The sequence below is a fragment of the Heterocephalus glaber genome, unplaced genomic scaffold, assembly GCF_053883595.1.
Source record: "Heterocephalus glaber isolate CG9 unplaced genomic scaffold, H.glaber_assembly_v1.0 deba00001666, whole genome shotgun sequence".
NCBI classification, from domain to species: Eukaryota; Metazoa; Chordata; class Mammalia; order Rodentia; family Bathyergidae; genus Heterocephalus; species Heterocephalus glaber.
In genome coordinates this window covers 18520552-18547121 of record NW_028258406.1, presented here as the reverse complement: position 1 = coordinate 18547121, position 26570 = coordinate 18520552, and the positions used below count along the sequence as shown (strand labels likewise).

At 34.0% G+C, this 26570-nt stretch overlaps 1 protein-coding gene across 1 annotated transcript in view; it reads right to left on the bottom strand.

Moving 5' to 3' along the window:
- Window positions 1–26570, bottom strand: part of Rb1 (RB transcriptional corepressor 1) — a 166241-nt gene that overhangs the window by 114636 nt on the left and 25035 nt on the right. Inside the window, exons 3-7 of the mRNA XM_004844186.4 lie at window positions 12573–12688; window positions 9293–9412; window positions 5719–5757; window positions 4621–4688; window positions 1376–1486 (exon numbers count right to left, since the gene is read on the bottom strand). Of these exons, the coding sequence (XP_004844243.1) occupies window positions 1376–1486; window positions 4621–4688; window positions 5719–5757; window positions 9293–9412; window positions 12573–12688 (454 nt within the window). The remainder of the gene's footprint in view (window positions 1–1375; window positions 1487–4620; window positions 4689–5718; window positions 5758–9292; window positions 9413–12572; window positions 12689–26570) is intronic.

The following is a 26570-nucleotide window of genomic DNA, read 5'->3' as shown; positions in this document are numbered from 1 at the left end:
CTTCTACCAAACCATGTTCAACAAATATTTAAAATCTACTCCAGGGCCCAGGATGTAGATCAATGATGCTGCACCTGCCTGGCCAGGTCCTCCTAAGTTCAATTTCCAGTACCACCAAAAAAAAAAAACCTACACCAGACTTCATTATGTTATTGTTCACATAGACTAACTGAGCTTCAGCCTTTCATCTGCTTCAATACTTTGAGACTTTCAAGTTTTTAAGTTCTCATCTATTATTTTTAGTTTATTATTAAACACTTTCATCATTTCAAGAGCAAGGAATCAGTTCATCCTTGGTTAAGTGCACATTTTTCTAGAGTATATGTGAATTTGAAATCCTACTCTTGGAGCCGCAATTTTAGTCTAAGAGGAATGACATTTAATACTTAATTACATTTAATTACATTAGCAATTTTTATTTAAGTACACTTTCGATGTCATTATTCACTGATACAGTATCAACTACAGTTCATATATCAAAAAGTCACATACTTATTATTTATAGTACCCAATACTAGTAAAAACCTTAGTTAAGCTGTTCCTATATAATGGGCCACTCTTTCTCAAGTAGCTTCATTCATTTCTGTCCTGTCTCTTGCTCTTCTTTATGAGAAATATTCTCTCCACCCTTCTTCAATGGAGTGTCTTCCCCTAACCTTACCTTGTCTTCAACACCATTTCAAACACCACTCTTTCATGCTGTATTCTTTGGCTTCCCACAGTTGGCAAAATTTAACTCCTAAACTCCCATGGCATTTGCTTTATTTTGACCCAGACCACTTTCTGGCATATTCTCTATTATTTGCTTAACATACCTTATCTTTTCTTCTATAAATTACTCTACTTTATGCTGCTATCGTTTGAATCTGGAATGTCCCCAAAGAGCATGTGTTGAAGACTTAGTCTCCAGCAAGATGCTGCTAAGAGGAGGAAACTTCAAGAGGTGGGGCCTAGTGAGAGCCCTTAAGGGCATTTGCAGCATACTCTTGAAGAGGACAATGGCAACTCCAACCTCTTTATCTTTCTCTCCTCTGTCATGAGATGAATGGTTTTACTCAAATATGTGTTTCTGCCATTATGTGTTGCCTTGCCATTCTGCCATTATGTGTTGCCTTGCCACGGGCCCAAAGCAATGGGGCCAATTGATCGTGTACTAGAACTTTGAAAACTGTGAGGTAAAATAAACCTTTCCTCTTTATAAGTTGATCATCTTGGTATCTGCTACAATAACAGAAAGCTGGGAATATAAGGGAAGAATCCATGTCTGATTTATCATCATCCTCTCAGTTTGAGAACCATACTAGATCTTCTAGACATTCAATAAATTACTACTGAAGAAAAAGTAGAAGGGGCATAAATTATCTAAAATACTCACTATATGGTTCTTTGAGGAGTGCAGCAGGTGAAAGTTTTATAAAATAGTCAAGCACACATAGCATTAACTGAAAAGAAATCACCAGGTCATCTTCCATTTGCAATACTTCTCCTGAAAATAAAAAAGGTTTACATCTTTAAGAAAAGTTAGAAATAATTTTAAATCAAAGAAAATTGTGGGTATGGGTATATCCATATAGTCATTCATTTGATAATCACTAGAGACATGATAGATTTTTCCCTTTTTATGTTTTGTTAAAAAAATCAAAGTCAGGTTTAAAACATATAAAGTTATGAAACTATAACTTTAAAGTTAATTTCATAACTGTATGTTACATAGTTATATGTTATAACTTTAAAGTTATAAAATGAATAAAGTATTAATTTACCCTAATAATTCATTCTTATGTCTAAAATCATTTGTATTTTGCTTTTTAAAAACTTACTTCTAGCTTTTATATGAGCTACAGAATTTACTACTTGTGAAAATAATTTTAAAAGTACAATAAATGCTAATCTTTAATTCTAATTATCTATGAACCTCATATATATTTTTTAACCTCAAATATTTTCAATATGAGCTGCCTCCAAAATATTACACTAACCAAAGCCATTAAGAATAACAAAACTAGTATATAATTGTAAGTTCATCTACAATTATTTAGCACAAATTTTTTAATATACAACTAGAGGGCTATGAAAAAATAATTGCATATAATAGATACCTGAGAAAATAAATTATATAGCTACACATAATAAATCAATCACAGATCAAATATACCCATTGCACATTTGTTTATGGCTCTATTATTTTTGAAAGAGAAGTTTAATTTGACACATTTTTTATCTTCTGGATACTTGACTGCTAAACCAGTAATAGTCCCAACAAATACTGAAGAGGGAGAAAGTATATGAGAAAACTATCAGGCAAGTTTTCTAGATCCATAGATAGGGTACAAAAATATGTTTGCAATATACTCATAAGTTATTATGAAATACCACAGAGGTAAAGAAAGATATCAAGCACTTTGAGGTAAAAATAGTAGAAAAATCAGATGAAAGAATCTCTTTCTATATCTAACACAATGAAAGGAAAACATATACTGGTTGAGTGCTAGTATCAATCTAAATTTGAGGGTAACTCAGAAGGAATCCTCCTTTTTTTTCCTCTTTTAAATTGGAAGAAGTAGAAATTGCTCACAGAGGGGTAAAATGGAAGAAGTAAACAACTATAGCTAGTTGATAAACATAAAAGATGCTAGTTTAGTGTGGTCCCCTGGGAACAATCTGAATTTCAACACAATCTTGTTATAGAAAAGAATTATGGAATTCATTCTAACAAAAACTCAGAACAAAGGCTCACGTGACTCCAGATGAATATTTTACTTTCTCCCCTATCTTCTAACTGAAAGTCAGTATAATAAAAATACCTTCTAACATACAGTAGTTCTTTAGAAATACAAGCAAACTACAGATGAAGTACAAAGTAAGTGAAGGGAGCTTTCATCCACATATTAAAGGAAACATAGAATGAGCCGCAGAAAGCCCCAGCAAGATGAAGGAGAAAAGTGGCTATAAAAATATATTTCAGAAAAGAAAAAATAGAATCACAGCATAGGAAGGGAAAAAAAATCAGAAAACTCAGTGCAGAATAGAATCTAAAAGAAGAAAAATCCCCTAAAGGGTCTTGCACTAAGAATTTAAACTCAAATTATGTAAAAACAAGGATTAAGCCAAGCCAAGAAAAAAAAATTAAGAACCAAATAATACCATTAAGAGGGCCGGGGATTTAGCTCAGTGGTTTCGCCGCCGGCTGCGCAAGCGCAAGGACCCAAGTTCGATCCCCGGTACCAAAAAAGTAAAATAAATTAATAATAATAACACTATTAAGTAGTTTGACTCAAAATAGAAGAGTTGAGATAAAAACAATCAACATATTAAAAAAAGACAAAAAAATTATAATCTTACGACAAAAATAATATGGAGGCCAAAAAACAATGCAACATAAGGTAGTTAGTGTTCTTGAAATAGTAAAGAGTAACCTAATTAAATAGGACATTTAACAATATAGTATAGTAAGGTTTCTCTGAAAAGAAAAGTAGAATCTCAAGTTTAAAAAGACTTTTGGTGTTCCAAGAAAAACTAATGCAGAAAAATAAAAATGCAGAGATATCGTGGCAAACATATTAAACCTAAGAATGAAGGGTGGAAAAACAAAGTTCTTCAAGTATTCAGAGAACTAAATGAGGAGGGAATTATAAGCTAGCCTCAGATTTCTCAAGAGATATGCCAAAAAAATCTATGGGAGACAAAACATGACTTAAGATTAGAATATGCAGCCAAGTTGTCCTTTGAGTAGAAAGGCTATGAACATGATCCATACTCATGTCAAACATAGGAAAATAGCACCCAAAGTCTATTTACTAGCAATTTTTTGTATTTCTTTTATTTCTTTTCTTCTATAAAATTCAAGTAAAATTAATTTTTATATTTGAAACAGTATAAAATTCAAGTAAAATTAATTTTTATATTTGAAACAGTACTATTTTAAAGACAGATCCTATTTAAAGACTACTTTAAAGACAGACCCTACTTTTACAAAATTATGGGGCCAGGGATTTAGCTCAGTGGTTCCACCACCTGCCTTGCAAGCACAGGGTCCCAAGTTCGATTCCTGAGACCAAAAAAGAAAGAAAGAAAGAAAGAAAGAAAGAAAGAAAGAAAGAAAGAAAGAAAGAAAATTATGTCTGTGAATGTATTGATCTACCCATCTGTTTAATCAGGATGTATACACAAATATATATCTGGAATGATAATCACATGATTTTAATGATGGTTATTCTTGGGTGGGTTTTATGTAATTTTTCTTTGCACTTTATTTATTTATCTTGAACAAATATTTTTATAAAAAGAGTAGATATTTATTCTTTAAAAAAGAGGGCTAGGGTACAGCTCAGTGGTAAAGTGCTTGTCTAATCTGGGTGAGGCCCTGGATTCCATATCCAGCAACACTTGAAAGAAGGAAAAAAAGGAAGGGAGGGAGGATAAAATATTGATATGAAATGAAATAGTCCCAAAATTATTTCTACTACAAAATTATAAGAAGTTTCTAACAATTAATAAGCCATGCAGAGAATGGCGTGAGAGGTTCATTAACCCAATAAAAATTTTGTGCTTAGTCCAAAAGAACATCGATTTAATCATTACATTTTAAACACTAGCATGTAATAAACACAGTGAATTTACCTTTAGCTAGTAAAAATGTGATCCAAGAAACTTTCAGCACCAACGCAGAACTTATTTCGGCAGATATTCTAGTACACAAATAGAAAGCAGGAATAAAAAAGAAAAACTTAATACTGACAAAGTTTTCTAACTAAACCTTTGGGGCACTTTGTTGTTGTTGTTGCTGTTTGGTACCGGGGATTGAACTCAGGACCTCATGCTTGCCAGGCAGGCATGGCACCACTGAGCTAAATCCTGGGCTTATTGTTTTTAATTATAGACCTGAGTTAAGTGCATAAAAGAATACAGTACATTTTAAATACACAATTTGTAACTGAACTCAATTCATCCTTCAATTCACATAGAATAGTATATTTTTAAAGAAAATACTGATATCTCAATTCTAATTTAAAACCATTTACAGGACAAAGCATTCTATAATGTATTTGGTTTCAAATTACCTTAATATTTGTGTGCTCTTTGTTTTCTAACTAAAATTAACATGGTAAGTAGAAAAATGAAGATTTAGGTGACTGGTTTGCCAATTTAACATTCTGCCATGATAAATTTTTTACAGACATTCACTTGTTGGAATTAATAGATGCATATCAATTAATATACAACTCTTCATTATATCAAATTATCTTCAATACCACTACTTCAGTGAGGCAGAAAATCTGTACTACTTATCTGTTTCCAAAGAAAAACTCTGGAGCCCTATGTGAGTATACTATTATAGTATGGACCATACATTTAAAAAAATAATTTGGCAATGTTAATATAATCTTTATTTATTCTTATACAAAATTAATGTTCTGAGTCTTGTTAATAAGGTGCCTGTGACAGACCCTCAATAAATATTTAATCAATTGGTTGCATTTCCCAGAGGTGGTAATCATTTTTCACTGAACCCATTTTCACCTATTGTACAGGTCACATCCTTTTTACATGTCCTTTGGTGTTATATTTCTTTATAAGAAAAATAACTGACATAGGACGTTATGACCTTAACCTATGAAATAGCCTATTAACATCAACAAAGTAATTCTAATTTTATCAATAAGCTTGAGATTACTCCAGAAAAAAACTTTTTGAAAGTGAAAACTCTCTGTTACTTACGAACTGCTGGGTGGTGTCAAATATATAAGTTCACATGTCCTGAAAGAAAGAAATAATTTTATTAACATTATGGCTTTTTAAATATTTTCATACTATAGAAACCACAGCAATTTTTTAAAACTTCATTCATCTTTAAAAGTGTATATTATTATTATTATTATTATTATTTTGGTATCGGGGATCAAACTTGGGACCTTGTGCTTGCAAGGCACGCGCCAGAACCACTGAGCTAAATCCCCAGCCCAAAAAGTGTATATTTTAAAAACAAAACACATACAGCATTGTGAAGCAAAGTTAAAGTACATTTCTCCAATATATAACACTTCACCTCATTCTAATATCTAATTACAAAAAGATTCCATGGGTTCATTTTTAACTCATAACTGGTGATATAGTTATAATCTCATATCAGATCATAACTAATGACCAATTAATAGTTATACTTCACATGGTTTAACCTATAATAAACACACTTTGGTATCAGAGTTAATCTTCTGGATAACTCTCTAGAAAAAGGTATAAATAAGGCAGAAAAAAATTCCTGCTGATCCAAGGCCAGTAAGGTTAACTAAATTGTCTCATATGACTAGTCAATTAAAATTCTAAATCCCTTTTACAGAGGCCTGAGTGGTTTTTTAAGGCCAAAACTGATTATGTTCCTCCCTACCTTAAAATCATTCAGACTCTCCACTGTCTGCAAGGCAAAGTTCAAACTCACCACCAGAGGGTCCCTTCCCACTTCTCAGCATTAGCAATATCAAACCACACCCTACTACTACTGTGGCTTTTTACACATGGTAATCACTCTGTCTAGCATGCTCAGTTCCAGTTCCCACTCATTTTGCCTGGAAAATTTCTATTTATCCTTTAAACCCTATTCAGATATTGTCTTTTTCTATAGGTTTTTTTCCTTGACCAAAATCATCACTAGAGTTACCCTTCTTACCAGATACAGTAACACTTTTGCTCATTACATTAATTTCTTAATTGCTTAAGTACAATCAATCTTCTACATCACAGCATAACATCCATTATTGTATCTATTTTTCTAAAAAATATATTTTATTTATTTATTTGCTATAAATTCCTTGATGATCATAGTGATGTATGATTTTATATTCCCAATACCTAAATTACAGCCAGTTAATGTCTGTTAATGCCTGTTGCGGTGTGGTAAATAATTCACAATAAAACAGCTCATAGCCTAGATTCTTAAAGTACATGCTGCTTTCATAAGATTTTAATTGATGTTAAATACATATAAAGATATATAAGTAGTATAGTAAGTTAAGGAAATGCTGAACTCAACCAATGACTTATTCCATGGGCCTTCTAAAAACCTTGGGTTGCTAATGCACTTTGTGACTGTGTAAGAGGAAACAGAGTATGCAGAGTTTCCTAAATTGGGCAGAAATTTTTTTGTTCCAAAAGCTAAAATACACAGAAAGTTTACTATGTTTATACCAGGCACTAGACTCCAGCACTGTCTCTGCATTATCTCACTTACTATATTAAAAACTTAACATGGAGGTACTATTATCAACTTGATTTATGTATTAGAAAACTAAGCACAAAAATTAGGTGACTCACTTATCTAAGATCATCCTTACTACATGTTGGAACCCAGATTACAATCCAATTCTGTCTGACTCAAGACTACATTCTCTTCTCCACTAAACTCTCCCTCAGCTCCCACTATTTGGTAAGGCACCATCTTTTTCAGAAAGTTCTTTGGGATCTCTAGTCTTGTATCCTATTTACTAACCTGGAAACACCATTGTATTCAACTGGCCTTTAGGAAAAACATAGGCAACAGGATGTAGGAAGATCTTGAGCCTTTCAGACTCTCCATACATTTTTAAGCTTTCAGATTTCAATATTCAATAGCTGCAATTATTTAACTTTAATTTTCTTTTATGTTATTATCTGAATTTTCTACCCTCTAAATAATTCTCTATAATGCTCTTCTTTCCATATTTCCGAACTACTTATACTATTAAAAATATAGACACAAAATATATATTTAATAAATATAATATATAAGATATTAACATGAATCTGAACATAAAAAGAAAGAACATTGCCCACTTATTGATCAATGCTGTTTACAGAAAAAGGATACCATCTTTTAAAAAGTAGACCATAAAGTCTATAATTACTTGTTAGTATATTCCATCTAACTCTTCCTTAGCCTCCAGAAGAATCAAATACAATTCATCAGTAGAAAGTATGATGAGTAAAGAAAAAAGGTAAAACAGAAACTAATACCAAAGCAGGTTACTGATCTTAGACAACATAGGTAGTTTCTACTTTTTGGAGGTCTAAATAATAACAAAAATCTCTAAAGCTTTTTTATACTTATATTTTTATGATAAGCTCCCTGATATGAAGTAAAGGGTTATAAGCAAATTTAAAGGACAGAAAAGAATTTAAAGAATCATCATTAAATTTTAAAAGGATAAACACTATATAAATAATCTGATCAACAGTATAAAACAGTATGCTAAAAGAAGAAACATTCTAAAGTATAAAAAGTGACTATCTCTAGAACTGAAATTTTGATTGATTCATATTTTATGGCTTTCTGTAATTTCTAAGTATTCTATAATTAGTTTGCATTCCTTATGGAAATTACTTATGTATTTCATTTAATAATAAAAAATTCTCCTTTTTTCTTGTGCAGGAAAAAAACTACTATCTTCAAAAAAGAACAAAACTAAATAAATGTAAGAAAAAACATTCCTTCAAAACCCCGAGGTCAACCCTTGGATTTTTATCTCTACTTTTGTCATCCTCCATCACACTGCTGAAGTTTTAGTCACATATCAACCAAGAAAAAGGGAAGGAAAAAAAATAGATGTATGCTTCTGAGAAGATGCTTCTTTCCAGAATTGGTCTCCATCCTCATTCTCTCTAGAATATCTAAGGACACGCATTACCCCTTTACCATTCTATAAATAATTACTTTTTTAGCTACAATATCAACTTTCATATGTATGTGCTCAAATCCAATGAACCTCAAAACACAGTAACAGGCACATGCCATACTAAGGACTACAACACTTGGGTTAGGAGACCACAGTTTGCATAAAAAATATATTTTAAAACTTAATTCAAGTCTATTCATTATTATTCTGTTGAACAGTAATATTGAAATCTCTTCTAGACCATCACTGGGAACACAAAAATCACAATTTGGTACTACAAGTCACATACATCTCCCATTACCAAAATGTTTTTTCCTTCCAAACTAAGTAATGCCGTGAAAACAGTTAAAATTTAGATCAGTATTAAGAAATAGAAGACTCTGGACAAGTAAGACTAAAATGAGAACTAAGCTTTAAGTTTGTGAAAACAAATGAAAATAAAAAATAGCAAAACAATTAATTTTGGAGGAAGCATTCAGAATGCACTTAAGCGGATAAAAAAGCTAATAAAAACATCACAAAAGAGACAAGCCTAAGGGGCAATACTTAATAATTTTGCTAAGTATATAATAGTTTCAACATGGTATCAAACTCTAAACAGTGACATGAAAAATCAGGGTACAGCACTAATAAAAGTCTTACTTTACCTTTCTAATTTGCTGTAGAGTGCACACAATACATTGTACTTCTTCAATAGTCTTGACATAGCATTATCAACTTTGGTACTGGTATCAATTTCTTTTACTAAATCAAAGAATTTATAGACACTACAAAGAAAAGAATAAAAAAGTGGAACAGTAATTTTAAAAATTTATTTTATTTTCAAAACACAGGCATTTTAATTTGAAAGATTATTTTCTCTACATCAAATCATTATCATGTTCTTTGGAAGGAATTATTTGACTTTGCTAGAATTTTAAAAGAAAAAATTTAACCATCCTCAACCTATGCCCCATTATCTATATATCCATGTTACATCAATTTATGATTGAGCATATAAGAAGACAAGGCTCATGAAAGGATATCTACATATATACTGATTGCTAAGTCTATTTGAATGGGTTGTTAAATTTATTTTTAAATGACACATAAAAATGCAAGTTTACATATTAATGGGGTATCACATGATGTTTCAGTAAATGTACATATCATGTCATAAGATAAATATATCTATCTCTTCAAACATTTATCACTTCTTTATGGCCAAATGCAAAATCTTTTCTTCGAGCTTTTTTGAGATATACCTATAGTACAAAATCACTATTAAGAGTCACCCTATATCCGTATGTGTAAAAACCACGAGTTTCTGGCATGTGCAAGGCCTTTGATTCAATCCCCAGCACTGCAAAAAAGACAAAACAAAAAGTTTTTTTTAAAGTTTGTATCCATTTATTTCATTCCAACACAAAACCATGTGGTTTGTGGTACTGTTTCCCTTTCCATACTTAGAACTCTTCTCCAAAGCTACCTACTCTCCCGTGTGGACACTCTCCTTTCCTGGCTCCCTCTTCTAGACTGCCCTGACTTCTTCACCCTGTTAGGGTTGACGACCCACAGTGGATAGCCCTCATTTCCCTTGTACTATGACTCCCTGCACTAACTGCCTACACACCCTGCTTGATCTCTGACACTGCACACCAAGCAGCCCACACCAAGATAACCCCACACTCCCACATGGCTGCCCTCCTCACCCTACTTTGGCTCTAACATCTCTGGTCTTCTTGGCACTCCCATGCCAGAGATTCATACACTGACATTCTCTGCCCCATGGATAGATTTAGAACTGAATTGATAGGGAAGGAGAAACCAGATCAAAAATTTTAAATTGTTTAAATAAAGTCATTCGTTATTGTTTTCTATTAAACAATGTTTGAAACATCAATATATACATTTTCTGTTAGGGCATCAAAGACAGCAATCACCAACTATATCTGATACTCTAATTTTAAGTTTGAGAAAGGAATTACACCAAAGCAACTAACTGGATCAAATATTCTTACTCACTAGGCCCATTTACAGGCTATCCAGCAACCAACAAGAGCTTCAGCCAAGTTAAATACAGAGGCATAGATATGCGCCTGCAGACCCAACACTCAGGAGGGTAAGACAGGGGATCCTTTGACTTCAGGAGTTTGAAACCAGTCTGGGCAACACAGTGAAACCTTGTCTATAAAGTAAAATTAAAAAAAGAACCCAAAAATGGTCATTACAAGTTTCCATAAGATAAACTGGGTGCAGAGGTGCATGCTTGTAATCCCAGCTACTTGAGAGACTGAGGCAGGAGGATCAAAAGTTGGGCATCTTGGGCAATTTAGCAAGATTCTACCTTGAAATAAAAAGTAAAAGGGGGCCGGGGATTTAAACTCAGTGGTGCCGCCACCTGCCTCGCAAGCAGAAGTTCCCGAGTTTGATCCCCAGTACCAAAAAAAAAAAAAAAATTAAAAGGGCTGGGCCAGGGATTTAACTCAGTGGTGCCACACCTGCCTGGCAAGTGCAAGGTCCTGAGTTCAATCCCCAGTGCGGGGGAAAAAAAAGAAAACAGGGGGCCAGGGATGTAGCTCAGCAACACAGCACCTGCCTGGCAAGCACGAGGTCCTCAGTTTGAGACCCAGGACAAAAAAAAAAAAAATTAAAAGGGCTGGTTGTAGCACAGTAATAGAGCACTTGCCTAGTATGTGTGAGGTGCTGGGTTCAATTCCCAGTAATGAAGAAAAAGAGAAAGTTCCCATTAGATAAAACAGATGGGAGCAGTCATAATAACCCATGGGGAAAAGCAAAGGAGTTAGAAATGCTAGAAGATAGAGATTAGGATGTTGATTAGAAAAGAGAATGCAGTAAATATGCGCAGTCCAGAAGAGGAAGAAGAATCAACCACAGAACAATACTTATTAAAGAACCACTCTTGGGCTGGGGATTTAGCTCAGTGGTGCCACTGCCTGTCTTGCAAGCGCAAGGTCCAGAGTTCAATCCCTGGAACCACCCTCCCACAAAAAAAAGAAAACCACTCTTGCTTTCTGTTTTTATAAAGTGTATGCCAATATCTGTGCTTAGAGTATCATGAAAACTGGGGACTGTTAATAACAAAGCCTTGTTCTATGGGTAACTTAAGGAAAAAAAGAAGACAGGGACAGAGGAGAGAGTTAGTGCCTATGGCCTTGAGGGCTTGACTCTATGAACTATTTAGGTTATTGATGCAATTTCTGTATATTTATGAATATAAAAATATAACAATTTTATCTAACTAATTTAAATTAAATACCAGTTAGTTTTAATTCTAGAGGGCTTTACTCAAGTAGAAACATATACAACTACCCATCTAGTAAAATTAGTTACTATTCTGTTTTATAAATATGTTGCAAAGGAATGACTGGAAGTCCTGGAAGGTTTTGTAAGATAAAGTTCATGAATTATCAGAAACAAATTAGTATATTCTTCCAAGGTTTATAAGTTCAACAAAACATTTGTTAAGTAACTACTGGGTCAAGCACTGTAATGGATACTCAGCTGTATATACAGCAGTCTGAAAAATAATGTTAATTTATCATATCTACTTCGTTAAAATCTCAAATTTTAATAAATCTTTTATAATAGACCCAACACTACTTAAAGGTTTTAATATATAAGCCTACTTTATAAATCCTTGTTCTTTTGTAGAACTTACCAACAGTTATAATTAAGACAATCTACAAATGAATAATGACAGACAAAAATTTTCCCAGGACACAAACTGCTACATTTTTAAGAAGTACAGCATAAGTAAACTTCCATAAAGGGCTCCATGAGAGAATGACAATTCATTATTTGACCCGTCTTTTATGTCTTATTTAATTTAGCATTTCTCACTAATTTCCTAAAGTATGTTAAGAGAAAAGTCTTAAAATAGTTTTCTTTAATAGGAGAGCCCTAAATTTATACAAGAAATTTTACCTGGTTTCTATATTTTTCTGTAGCTCAGTAAAAGTGAATGGCATCTCATCTAGGTCAACCGCTGCAATAAAGATACAGATTCCCCATAGTTCCATTTTCTTTTGAATATAACCTTTCTGTGAACAACAGTAAAATGGTCAAATATTTCATTAAATCATTCACACATTGACTATTGCATTCAAACTGTGTTATATGTGATTTTTTTAATTTAACATAACAAAACACATGTTTTTAAATTGTTACACTGGTACTTGAAAATATTTTATTTTACATTAAATAAACACAAATTTTAGATTATAAGATTAAAAAATTAAAAGATGGAAGGTTAAATCATAACTTCTTGTAGAAACTTTAAGAGTCTGTTCTTTGAGGGCCGGGGATTTAGCTCAGTGGTTCCGGCGCCTGCCTCGAAAGCGCAAGGTCCCAAGTTCTATCCCCAGTACCAAAAAAAAAAAAAAAAAGAGTCTGTTCTTTGAAACAATTTCCTTTTTCAATAATCCAGTATCATCAAACTGACACTAAAAGATTTTAGAATCTCTAACACAACTTGTTTAAAGAAAGACAAGCCCACTTTCTTATTTGATTACCCTTCATTTGCTGATTTTTCATTCTTTCATCAATTTGTCCATTTAAATATATTCTGACCTTTTGTAATTCTTATGTCTTAGTTTCTTTAAGTCCCTTAGTTGTAAAAATACAAATAGTGCACAGTCATTTTATAAGAATTAAATAAGATTATATTTATGAAGCCATTAGAATAGTGTCCAGCATTTATTTCATACTCAATGAGTGATGGCTATCATTATCATTAGAATACATTTTTCCCCAACAATACATACTACCTTCTAAATACATACATAAATTTTGTAAAGTTTGGATTACATTAAGTTTAAAACAAAAGAAACGTTAAATTTTCTAATGATCTACTAAACAGTTGGAATTATTAGCTTACTCTCGACTGAAGATTACAATAAACCTGAGAAGAAAAATATGTGATAAAATTTTACATTGTTCTGAAATCAATTATAGAGAAAAGATATGTAATATAATTTACATTGTTATGAAATCTCAATTATATATGAGTTTCAGGTTAAAGTGAATGACTTAGTGAGACCTTGTCTCAAAATAAAAACTGAAAAAGGGGCTGAGGATGTAGCTCAGATAGGCCCTGTGTTCAATCCCCAGTACCTCAAAAAAAAATTTTTATAGCTTAATGGTGGTGATTATAAAGGTAAACATAACTGTCAAAATGTATTGAACCGTGCACTTAAAACTGATATATTTTATGAATAACTGATAATGTGAAATAGGAAGAAAAGGACCAAAGGGGTAGGAGAGTGGGAGGGGTAGGGAAAAGGAAAGAAGGGAAAGGAAAAAACATGAGAAAAGGAAAAAATGGAAACAAAGACTTTGTAAATAGGGAAAGATGGAGGGGTTGAAGGGAGGCCAGGGGAATAGGGAAAACATAAGAACAAAGATATATCATGTAAAGGTACAGGTTCCCAATGATAAATATAAATGTATTGTGTACCTAAAATGTACCAATAAAAGAATTTAAGGAAAAAAAAACTGACATATTTTAGTGTATGGAAAGTACACCACAATGAATTTATTCCAAAACTACATTACATACTTACTATTTCTGAAACAGAATATACAAAGTATACATACTTCATCACTGTTATGAGGATCACTAAGTCTGTACTTTAGTAAAATGAATGAACATCAGCTTTTGTGGGTTTATATTAATAAAGCCAGATTTTCAGGAACTAAGACGTGAAAGGTTGTTGATCTGTATGATGAGGCTAACTCTCAAAGTCCATATTTTTTTTAATTTTTATGTTTACTTCTCTCATGTTACTGTACATTGGCTTGCTTCTTTGCCCTCAAACGATTAACTCTTGAATGTCAGTGCTCTCAATGTATCTGCTTATAGCAAATCCAGTTTTTTCCTTCTGTCCTTTAAAGGCTGGAAAATGAAGTTAACTAAAGTGGCTAAAAGTTAGTATGTTGTTTAATCACTTTTTTAAACACCCAATTTTATTAGAACATAGGCCACACAATTCAACATAAGATTGTAACCAATCAGGGAGGGTTCTTTTGCTGAAACTTGGATAAAAACCACAATTAGGCAAAATGTATCTCTTTCAGCTTAACAGTCTTGAGCTTTGTATGCCAGCAGCTATACCTCTTAGTGTTAGCGACCCTCCAATCACTCTCCAGCTGTCAGCCCTCAGAGGACTACATAGGGACTATAGATGGTGGCTTCAAGCAATTCTCCATTGTTCTTTGTATTCTCTAGCTGACAACCAGCACAGTATTTCCAGCCTGGCTGCTGGCTACTTTTGGTGTTACCAGCCAGCCTTTGTGTAATCAGCTCTTAGTATACCATTTCAAGCTACTGTACTTGAGATAGAAACCACAAACAGGCAAAAATATACTACCTAAAAGAGGCTTTATTAGGACTTATGCTTCAGTATAAGTAGAAACAGTGCACAGACCTACCAGCAAAGGATATGGAAAGGTTGCTTAATGTGGGGGAAAAGGTCAGCTCACCACATGTGCAACATCAGCATTTGTTTAGTCCTGGATAGGGAAGGAGCTCCACAGGGACCTGACTGAGGATGGCTATAGTGGGGTGGAGTCATCTGAGATGGACAGAAGCTTGCTGCAGCCAAAGCAAATGTCACCTAGAGCAGCCATAGGGCATCTGGTTGGCTGCGAGGCATTTGAGATGGCCACAAAAGAAAAAAAATAAAATACCTCTTGGGATATGTCAATCCCTTCTACTCAAGATAATTTGATATAAAATACCTAAATGAAATGTTCTATAAATAGGATGTGATTTTTTTTTTCAGTACCAGGGACTGAACTCAGGACCTTGTGTTTGTGAGACAGGCTCGGTCCCACTAAATCCCTGCCCTAAATCAGGTTCTGATTTTTAAGGATCTGAGGAACTTTTCCATGAGTAAAATATGACCTTAATTTCAGATATGGCTTTGTCATTTTCATTTTCTTAGTTATTTTAAAGAGCAAAAGTTATTAATCTTGATTAAGCTCAATTTATTTTTTTTTCATTTACAGACTCTGCTTTCAGTGGTAGTATCTATGAATCTTTCTCTAATGCCAAGTTCACAAAGATTTTCTCCTATGTTGTCATCTAGAATTTTACGTCTGTGTGATTCATTTGGGGTTAATTTTTATAAATAGTACAAGGTAGGAAATGATTCATAGTTAACAGTGTTCTGATTGATCCAGTTTCATTCACTGAGAGGACCATCCTTCCTCTATTGAACTACCTTAACACTTTTGTAGAAAATCAACTGATAGTGTATGTGTGCATCTATTTCTGGATTCTCTATTCTGTTCTGCTGATCAACTTGTCTTTCGTTTCACCAGTACTACCAATGTTTTCATTATAGTAGTTTTATTCATTTTAAGTTGAATTTGATTCAAGATTTTTTTTACCTGAAAAAGCCATCTGATTTAACCTCCCATTGAGGACTGAAAACTAAAACCTGGAGAGGTCAGGTTTGTTTAATACAGTTAATGCCACAGATCTAAAACCCAAGTCTCCCAACACCCAGGTTACTATAGCTCCATTTTTTAAAGAGTTTTTCCTTACTACAAGTCTATACTGATGTTCTCAGAATTTTCACTATTGAAATCTTTAATCTCATCACTGTCTCCAAGAGTTCTATACTTTTAAATTGTGGTCTTGATTTCTATTTTATTGAAAAGAATGAAGAATCACAATACCTAAAGCCTCAACATTCTCTCACATCAAATAATTTCTATTTACCTTCTAGTTTTTCTAAAAATGTCTGCATTTCATCAATGAAAATGCATCTAGGTATTTCTTCTCTTCTAATTTTAACAAATGTACATTCTGATGAATTCTCATATTAAAAATTCGAATCCCTCCCACTTTAGATCACATTGCCTTTTATATTACAAGATGTAGCTTATTAATCCCTCATTGTCTTAAAATTTCTTACAGTCTTCTAAAACTTTTTCTCTTTACTTAGATTTAAACTTGCATCACCTTAAAAAATAATAATGTCCTATTCCAAGCCTTAAAAGAAAACAGCCTCCAACCCAGATTGATGTACCCTGCAAAACTATCTTTCAAAATGGATGGAGAAATAAGATACTTTCATGAAAAAGAGCACCTTAGGAACTTCATGAATACCAAACCAGCACTCCAAAGAATTTTACACAATAGCCTAGGAACAGACATTGAGGATCACAACCCAGGAAGCAAAGCAGAATGAACCCATCTGACATGACAAGAAATTAAATAAAGGGGGAGAACCCAACAAAAAGAAAAAGTCATGGTAATGACAAGTCAATACATTTCAGTTATAACTATCAATGTTAATGGTCTCAATTCACCAATCAAAAGAAATAGACTGGCAGAATGGGTCAAGAAGCAAAATCCAACAATATGCTGCATACAAGAAACACACTTATTTCAAGAGGAAACTCATAGACTGGAAGTTAAAGGGTGGAAAACAATACTCCATGTGACAGGAACCTGAAAAAAAGCAGGAGTAGCTATCCTCTTTGCAGATCAAATAGATTTCAAACCAACACTGATTAAGAGAGACGAAGAACGATACTACATCCTTGTAAAGGGAACAATCCAAGAGGAAGAGATGACAATCATAAATATCTATGCACCAAACACTAGTGCACCCAACTATATAAAACAAATACTAATGGACAGGAAAAGTCAAATATGCACTAATACAATTGCAGTGGGGGACATCAACACCCCACTGTCACAAATACATAGATCAACTAGACAAAAAATAAGTAATGAAATATTAGAACTCAATTGAACGCTTGAACAAATGAACTTAACAGATGTTTACAGAGTCTTCCACCCCACAAAATCAGAATACACATTCTTCTCAGCTGCACATGGGTCATTCTCCAAAACAGAACACATACTCACACACAGAACATGTTTAAGTAAGTGCAAAGGAATTGAAGTTATCCCCTGTATATTATCAGGCCATAGTGCGATGAAATTGGAGATCCATAGCAAAAGAAACTCAAAAAATTTCATAAACATGTGCAAATTGAACAACACACTTCTGAATAACCAATGGGTCACAGAGGAAATTAAAGAAGAAATCAGACAGTTCCTTCAATTAAATGACAATGACAATACAACATATCGGAATCTATGGGACACAATGAAAGCAGTCTTACGAAGGAAATTCATAGCAGTGAATACGCATATTAGGAAAACACAATGAGCCCAATTAAACAACCTGATGCTGAACCTCAAGCTTCTAGAAAAAGAAGAACAGGACAATCCCAGAGCTCATACAAGGAAGAAAATTATAAAGATCAGAGGAGAAATCAATGCAATGGAGACTAAGAGAATGATACAAAAAAATCAATGAAGCCAAGAGTTGGTTCTTCAAAAGAATCAACAAAATTGACAAACCCTTAGCCAACCTTGTCAGAAAAAGGAAAGAAAAGGTCCAAATCCATGCAATTAGGAATGAAAAGGGTGAAATTACAACAGACCCAGCAGAAATCCAGAGAATCATCAATACCTACTTCCAGAACCTATACGCCAATAAGATGGACAACACAGAAGAAATGCACAGATTCCTAGATACATATGAATTACCAAAGTTGAACGAAGAAGACCTAAAAATTCTAAACAACCCAATATCAACCAATGAAATTGAAAATGTAATTAAAAACTTATCAACTAAGAAAAGCCTGGGCCCTGATGGCTTCACTGCTGAATTCTACAAGACATTTAGAGAGGAACTACTGCCACTACTGTTTAAAATCTTCAATGAAATTGAAAGGGAAGCAATACTCACAAATCATTCCTGGAAGAGAGCATCACCTTGATCCCCAAAGCAGAGAAAGACCCAAATGAAAAAGAGAACTATAGGCCAATCTCACTAATGAACATAGGTGCAAAAATCCTTAATAAGATAATGGCAAACAGAATGCAGAAGATCATCAAGAAGATCATACACCCTGATCAAGTGAGAGTCATCCCAGGGATGCAAGGATGGTTCAATATAAGCAAATCAATCAATGTAATACACTGTATCAATAGAGCCAAGGACAAAAACCATATGATTATCTCCATAGATGCAGAAAAAGCATTTGACAAAATCCAACATGCATTTATGATAAAAACCCTACAAAAAATTGGAATAGATGTTCTCTACCTCAATCTGATAAAAGCCATCTATGAAAAACCAACAGCCAATATCATACTAAATGGTCAAAAACTGAAATCCTTCACACTCAAATCAGGAACAACACAAGGATGTCCACTATCACCACTCTTGTTCAATATAGTTCTGGAAACATTAGCCACGGCAATTAGACAAGAGAAAGAAATAAAAGGAATAAAGATAGGAAATGAAGAAGTCAAATTGTCATTATTTGCAGATGACATGATACTCTATATAGAAGGCCCCAAGAACTCCACCAAAAGTCTTCTAGACTTAATAACCAAATTCAGTCAAGTAGCTGGTTACAAGGTCAACACACAAAAATCAATGGCTTTCCTCTACATGGATGACAGACTCACTGAGAGAGAAATAGGGCAAATAATTCCTTTCACAATAGCATCCAAAAACTGAAATCCCTAGGAATCAACCTAACGAAATAAATCAAAGACCTCGTCTCTGAAAACTATGGCACTCTGAAAAGAGAGATTGAAGATGCTATCAGAAAATGGACAGACATCCCCTGCTCCTGGGTAGGAAGGATTAATATAGTGAAAATGGCCATACTTCCAAAACTGCTATATAGATTTAATGCAATTCCCATTGAGATCCCAGCAGCATAATTCATGGACCTTGAGAAAACAATCCAAAAATTCATTTGGAACAAGAAGAGACCCAGAATAGCAAAAGCAATTCTAAGTAACAGAGACATGTCAGGGGGTATCACAATCCCCAACCTGCAACTATACTACAAAGCTACTCTGATAAAAACAGCATGGTGTGGCAAAGAAACAGACCTGAGAACCAGTGGAACAGATTAGAAGATGTAGGAACAACCCCAGACACACTCAGCCATCTCATCTTCAATAAAGGAGCCAAACACCCTGTTTAATAAATGTTGCTGGAAAACTGGGTTTCAACTTGCCAAAGATTAAAAGTAAAACTATATCTTTCACCATGCACTAAACTAAAATCAAAATGGATTAAAGATCTAAATATTAAAATAGAAATGCTGAATCAGCTGGAACAGAGGCTAGGTAGAACTCTTGAAGACACTGATGTAGGAAAAGATTTTATTAACAAAACCTCAGTTGCCTGTGAGCTAGCACAATCAACAAGTGGGATCTCTTCTTATTAAAAAGCTTCTGCACAGCAAGAACCACCAACAGTGTGAAGAGACAACCCACAATGTGAGAAAAAATCTTCACCTCTTCTTCCTCAAACAAATGTCTACTATCTAGAATGTATAAAGAACTTAAAAAATCAGACCTCCCAAACTGAAAGACTCAATCCAAAACTGGACATCTGAAATGAATAGACATTTCTCAGACAATGAAGTAGAAATAACAAATAAACATATGAAAAAATGTTCAACATCACTGGTCATTCGAGAGATGCAAATGAAAACAACACTGAGATTCCACCTCACTCCAGAAAGAATGGCTGCTATCATGAAATCAAACAATAACAAATCCTGGCGGGGCTGTGGGGAAAGAGGAACCCTGCTCCACTGCTGGTGGGAGTGGAGACTGGTACAACCACTGTGGAAATCAGTATGGAGATACCTCAAAGAACTAGGACTGGAAATCCCATTTGACCCCGCTATTCCACTGCTGGAGATCTTCCCCAAAGAATTAAAAGAATCATACCACAGTGATATACATGCACCCATGTTCATAGCAGCACAGTTTGTAATAGCTAAAACTTGGAAACAGCCCGAATGCCCATCAACTGGAGACTGGATCAAGAAACTGTAGTTTTTTAATAAAATGGAGTACTACTCAGCCATACAAAATGAGAAATTAGAGACATTTATAGCTAAGTGGATGCACATTGAGGCGATACTCTTAAGTGAAATAAATAGGACCCACATGTGTAAATACCGAATAGTTTCTCTGGTGTGAGAAACTGAAAGTGTAAATAAGGACTAAATGTATAACAGGTAATGTGAAATAGGAAGAAAAAGGGCAAAGGGGAAGGAAGTGGGAGGGCTAGGGGAAACGATAGAAGGGAATGGGATTAATATGAGAAAATGGAAAAATAGGAACAAAATCTTTGTAAATAGGGAGGACTGGAGGGGTTGAAGGGAGGGCTGGGCAAGGGTGAAAAATAAGAACCAAGAGAGACTATGTAAAGGTGCAAATTTCCAATGATGAATGTCATTATATTGTATACCTAAAATGTACCAATGATTAGAATGAATAATCGATAATGGAAAATAGGAAGAAAAGGTCCAAAGGGATGGGGTAGTGGGAGGGGCAGGGGAAAGGAAAGAAGGGAAAGGAAAAATGATGAGAAATGGAAAAAATGAAAATAAAGTCTTTGTAAATAGGGAAGGGTGGAGGGGGTGAAGGGAGGGCTAGGAATGGGGAAAAACTAAGAACCAAGATGCATTATGTAAAGGTACAATTCCCAATGAGAAATGCAATTGTGTTGTATACCTACAATGTACCAATAAAAGAATTTAATTTAAAAAACTGAAAAATATAATAATAATGTCCTTCAATCCCAGAACCTTATTAAGATACTATTCTCATTACACTCACACACACTCCCCCGTCTTAGTCACTTTCTCAGTGCTGGAACACAATACCCAACACCCACAACTTAAAGGAAGAGATTTATTTTAGTTCACAGTTTGTAGAGGTTTCAGTCCATAGTCTGCTGGCTCCGAGGCAGGATGGCATGACAGAGCGGCCTGGCAGAGGACAGCTGCTCATCTTACGCCAGACAGGAAGCAGAGAACACAAAGGGAGGAGGCAGGAAGGAAAATAATAACGTTCCAGGTCACACCCACGGTGACACCTCCCCCAACCAAGCCCTGTCTCCTAACAGTGAGTCAACTGAAAAAAAATACTGCTATAATCCAATCAACTTCCAAAAGTACTGCCTATGATCACCTGAGGCTCTAGGGGGACATCTAGATGGAAACCATAACACCTCCCCTGACTAAACATGCGTATCTCCACACTCACCATACACATTCCTACAGTGTGCGCACACACTGCATTCACTGACACACACCACTCTCACTGTATAAACACTACTGTACTGAGATTCTTATCTAGGTCTTCAAAGATCTTGGGCTTTCTAAACCGAATGGCTTTTTGTTGTTTCATCCTAGAAGACATGTTTGCAGTCTTTTTCTCCTTCAATCTACCTCTGTGAAACTTCTTCCTTAGTAGTTGAAATACTCTAACATCCTTGTACTCATTCTATCTCTGGACACTTAAGTGTTCCTTTATTTCAAGGGCTTTTTCCCACTATTCTCTACTTTCCCCAGCAATCTCATATACTCCCAAATCATTCCCTTCATCTCCATATAGGTAGTTTTTCATGTCTCATTCTCCTTTCCAGACTAATAGTTTTTTAAGAACCAGGTCTCATTTTCCAATAAAAGATTACAACCTAAAACCTGTAACTGATGTAGTTTCTTGCAAAGTTAGATGAAAATATGAAAAACACCTTAGAAGAGCACTTTAAAAATTGTTAAAACAAAAGCAAAATAATTCTTCTTACTCAGCCAAAACAATCACCAAAAGACATACTAAAATTTGGGAGAAAAAAATGGTCAAAGAACAAGCATTTTGCAAAATAAAATTTTTCAATAGACTTTTTGAAAATGCTGAACCTCAAAACAGTGTCAAGGAAAGAACATTTTATTAACATATATCAAGATCCTTTAAAAAGTTCAATTTAGGGCCAGGGATTTAGCTCAGTAGTTCCGCCGCCTGCCTCACAAGTGCAAGGTCCTGAGTTCGATCCCTGGTACCAAAAATAAAAGTTCAATTTAATATCTATGAATTTATTTAAAATAACTGGAAAGCTGAGTCAAGATTTAGTGTAACTGGTGTTCAAAAGAATTATTCATAAAAATAGCGGGAAATGGCTAAATATCTTAAAATAGAATGGTTAAATAAATGATGGAGCTGTATTATAGAATAATGCAAAATCCAAAACATTTTCAAATATTATTATAAAGACATGGGAAAATAGCCAAAATACAGTGCTAAGGGGGAAAAGAACTTGAATACAGTACAGTATTATTTCCGTATTTTTAATCTAAATTGTAAAAAACTAAAAAGGTAAGAAAAGGAATGCATATATGTGTGTGCATATAAATTATTATCTCAAGTTGGTAGAATTATGAATGGTTTTAATTTTCTTCATTAATCCTAGATATATTTTCTAAATTATCTACAATTGTAAAATAGAGGTTAAGTCAGTAAAAATACTAAATTTTTATAAATCAGGATAGAGAAAACTCAGGAGTATTCCTGAGAAAAATCTTTAAAATACCAAAATGTTAATGTCCTGTTGAGCTCGTATCGGTTTCTTTTCCTCCTTTTTTCCTAACATATATATTACAATTTAAATCAAAATCTACTATCAGTATTTGAAGAAGCTACCCTACTGTGGTATCATTTAGCTGAGTTCATTTGAACCACCCTAATAATAACCCCTAATTAACAACAACTTCTATGGTCTCACATTTTTATAATACACTTACTTGTGAAAGAGCCCCACCAAGTGGTGGCATGCATCATACAGGAAACAAAAAATTACTACTACTATCAAAATTTAACATGAAATTGAACTGCAATTTCACAAGTTAAAAATAATATTTTCAGTAGCCTGTACTTTTTGAGCTACAAAAGATGAAAATAAGCCAATAGAAAAATCTTCTATATCTCGGCGTAAAAAGAATACATCCTTACAATTAATTCATCAGACTTTAATGAGTGACAAGCAATAAAGTTTACAGTGAATATATTACAGGATAGTATTAGAGCAAAATAGGAGAAAATATTGCCTTTAAATTCTATGCCTGGATTTCCTTCTCACATAGGTTTTATGTACGAACAAAAGGAGTAACATGAAAATATGCCAGGAAATTCCCCCTTTCAATTGTACAGCATTAGCTGACAGCAGTCTAAGTGTTAAGGATATTCTTGTATATCCATAAAAATAAAATGCAGGACTGGCACAGTCATGAAAAGAATTACAAAGTTTGCCCTGCTTAAACTTAATTACATTTCTGACACAATATGTTAGGGTTAATACCAGCTGGATCAATCATCCAGTTACACAATACTTTTGAGAGGTGTGTTGATTCTACATATACCTAGAAGTTCAGATCTACTTGGTCATCTGCCCACAGATAAGTACCTGAAACTTGTTCCCTTAAGAACACCTAAAGAGTTCAGTGCACAGGCCTATCTAAGCTTTTAACTGGACTCTGATTGGCTTGCTTACTCATTTGTCCCTACATATCTCAACTAGTTTGTAAGCATCTTGAAGACAGAAAAAAAATGTATCTAACTTACTACTGTATCCCAAGAACTAACCTCATACAACATCCAGCACTAAAATGGTGTTAAATGTATCTTTAAAAAAACAAAGTTGGAAATGGCCGTATCCTGATGGAGTTACTTCTAAATTTCTTTTAGTAAAGTCAGAGAAACAATTAGCAATCAAATCATCAAAGTGTAAAATAAAACCATTGGTTCTACTCTGGCTTCTTCAGCTTCTATTCACATACTGACAGCAAACTAATAGTTTCAGCAATGGTAAATCACGCAAAGAAATGATATCACAGGGCCGGGGATTTAGCTCAGTGATTCCTCCACTTGCCTTGCAAGCGCAAGGTCCTGGGTTCGATCCCTGGTACCAAAAAAAACCCAACCCAAACCAAACCAAACAAAAAAGAAATGATATCACAGGCCTCATTTTCTAAACACATGGTATATAACTGACCTAAAATTTAATTTCTGGTAAAGCTCTTTGCTTAGCTTATTGAGATCAAAGCTCACAGATGATCTACCCAAGAAGATAAGACCAGGAGAGAAAACTGCTACCATCCTCCACTTCTTGGCTTTTCTGTAACAAAGCTGCAAAATTCAAATTTACCACTCCTGGGAACAAGGTTTTAAAAACACTGAAGAGACAGGTTAATTCCTACAACTCAGACTCAATTATATGGATAAAAGGTACCTTCCAAAGTTGATATGTCAATTTCTTCTATCATATATCATACATACAGCTTCAGAAAAGGAAAATATGGATGGGGATTTAGCTCAGCAGCACAGCACCTGCCTTGCAAGCGCAAGGTCCTGTGATCGACCTCCAGTACAAAAAAAAAAAGAAGAAAAATACCCCTAGTGAATAAAAGAATTCACAAATTCACATTATTTTTTGTAGCTTTATTGAGGTATAAATTACTAATAAAATTGTATTTGAGATATACATGTTTTGATACATGAATACAATGTGTAGTGATTACTACCATCAAACTAATATGTATTATCACTTCACAATTGTAAGTTTTGTATGAACATAAATAGGAATATTTAATATCTTCTAGGCAAATTTCAAGTATAAAAATATTAATTATAATCACATATTACATATTAGGACTTCAGGCTTCATTAATATTGTAACTAAAAGTTTATACTCTTTAACCAACATCCTCCCAATTTCCCACAATCTCTTTTTTATTTTGTTTCTATGTTTTTTTGTTTTTTGGTACTGGGGTTCGAACTTGGGATCTTGCACTTGCGAGGCAGGCAGCAGAACCCTGAGCTACATCCCCGGCCCATGTATTTTTTTAAAGATGCCACATATAAGTGAGATCATAAAACATTTGTCTCCCAGTGTATCGATTATTTAACTTAATATAATGATCTCCAGATTCACCCACGTTTTCAATAGTGACAAAAGTACCTACTCTGTTAGGCAGAGTAATATTCCATTATGTACACATGCATATCACATTATCTTTATTCCTTTATCCACTGACAAACACTTCGGTTGTTTCCACATCTTGGCTACTATGAATAGTGATGCCATTAAAATGAGAGTAAAGATATCTCTTTAACAAACTGACATCATTTTATATATATGATATATATATCATATATATATATCATATATATATCCAGAAGTGAGACTGTTGGACAATGTGGTAATTCTATTTTTAATATTTTGAGGACTCATCATACTGTTTTCTATAAAGGATGTACATTTACATTTTCACCAAGAATGTGCAGTTTCCCTCTTCTCCACATACTTCCAACACCTGTTGTCTCTTGACTTTTTTTAAAAAAGCCATCCTAGTATGTGTACAATCATATCTCATTATGGTTTTGTTTGTTTGTTTGTTTTTGGTACTGGGGATCGAACTCGGGTCCTTCCGCTTCTCCAAGGCAGGCAGTGGAACCACTGAGCTAAATCCCCGGCCCCTCATTATGGTTTTGATTTGCATTTCTCTGATGATTAGTCAATTTAAGTACCTTTTCATATTCCTACTGTCCATGTGTATATCTTCTTTGGAAAATGTTTATTGAGGTCCTTTGATCATTTAATGGGTTTATTTGCTTTTTTACTACTGAGTTATAAGTTCCTTATACATTTTGGATCTAACCACTAATCAGACATATAGTTAGCAAATACTTTCTCTCATTCCATAGATTTACTTTTCATTTTGTTGACTGCTTTCTTTGCTGTACAGAAACTTTTTTAGTTTGATGTATTCTCATTTATTACTTTTTGCTTTTGTTGCCTGTCTGTGCTTTGGATGTCTCATCAAAAAAATTACTGCCAAAACTAATGTCATGGACATTTTCCACTATGTCTTCCAGAATTATTATGTTTAAGAATTTAATCCACTGAAGCTGATTTTCACATGTGAGGATCTGATTTCATTTTTTTTGCCACATAAAAATCCATTTTCCTGAGAACCATTCACTGAAAAGTTTACCCTCTCTCTATAGTGTACTCT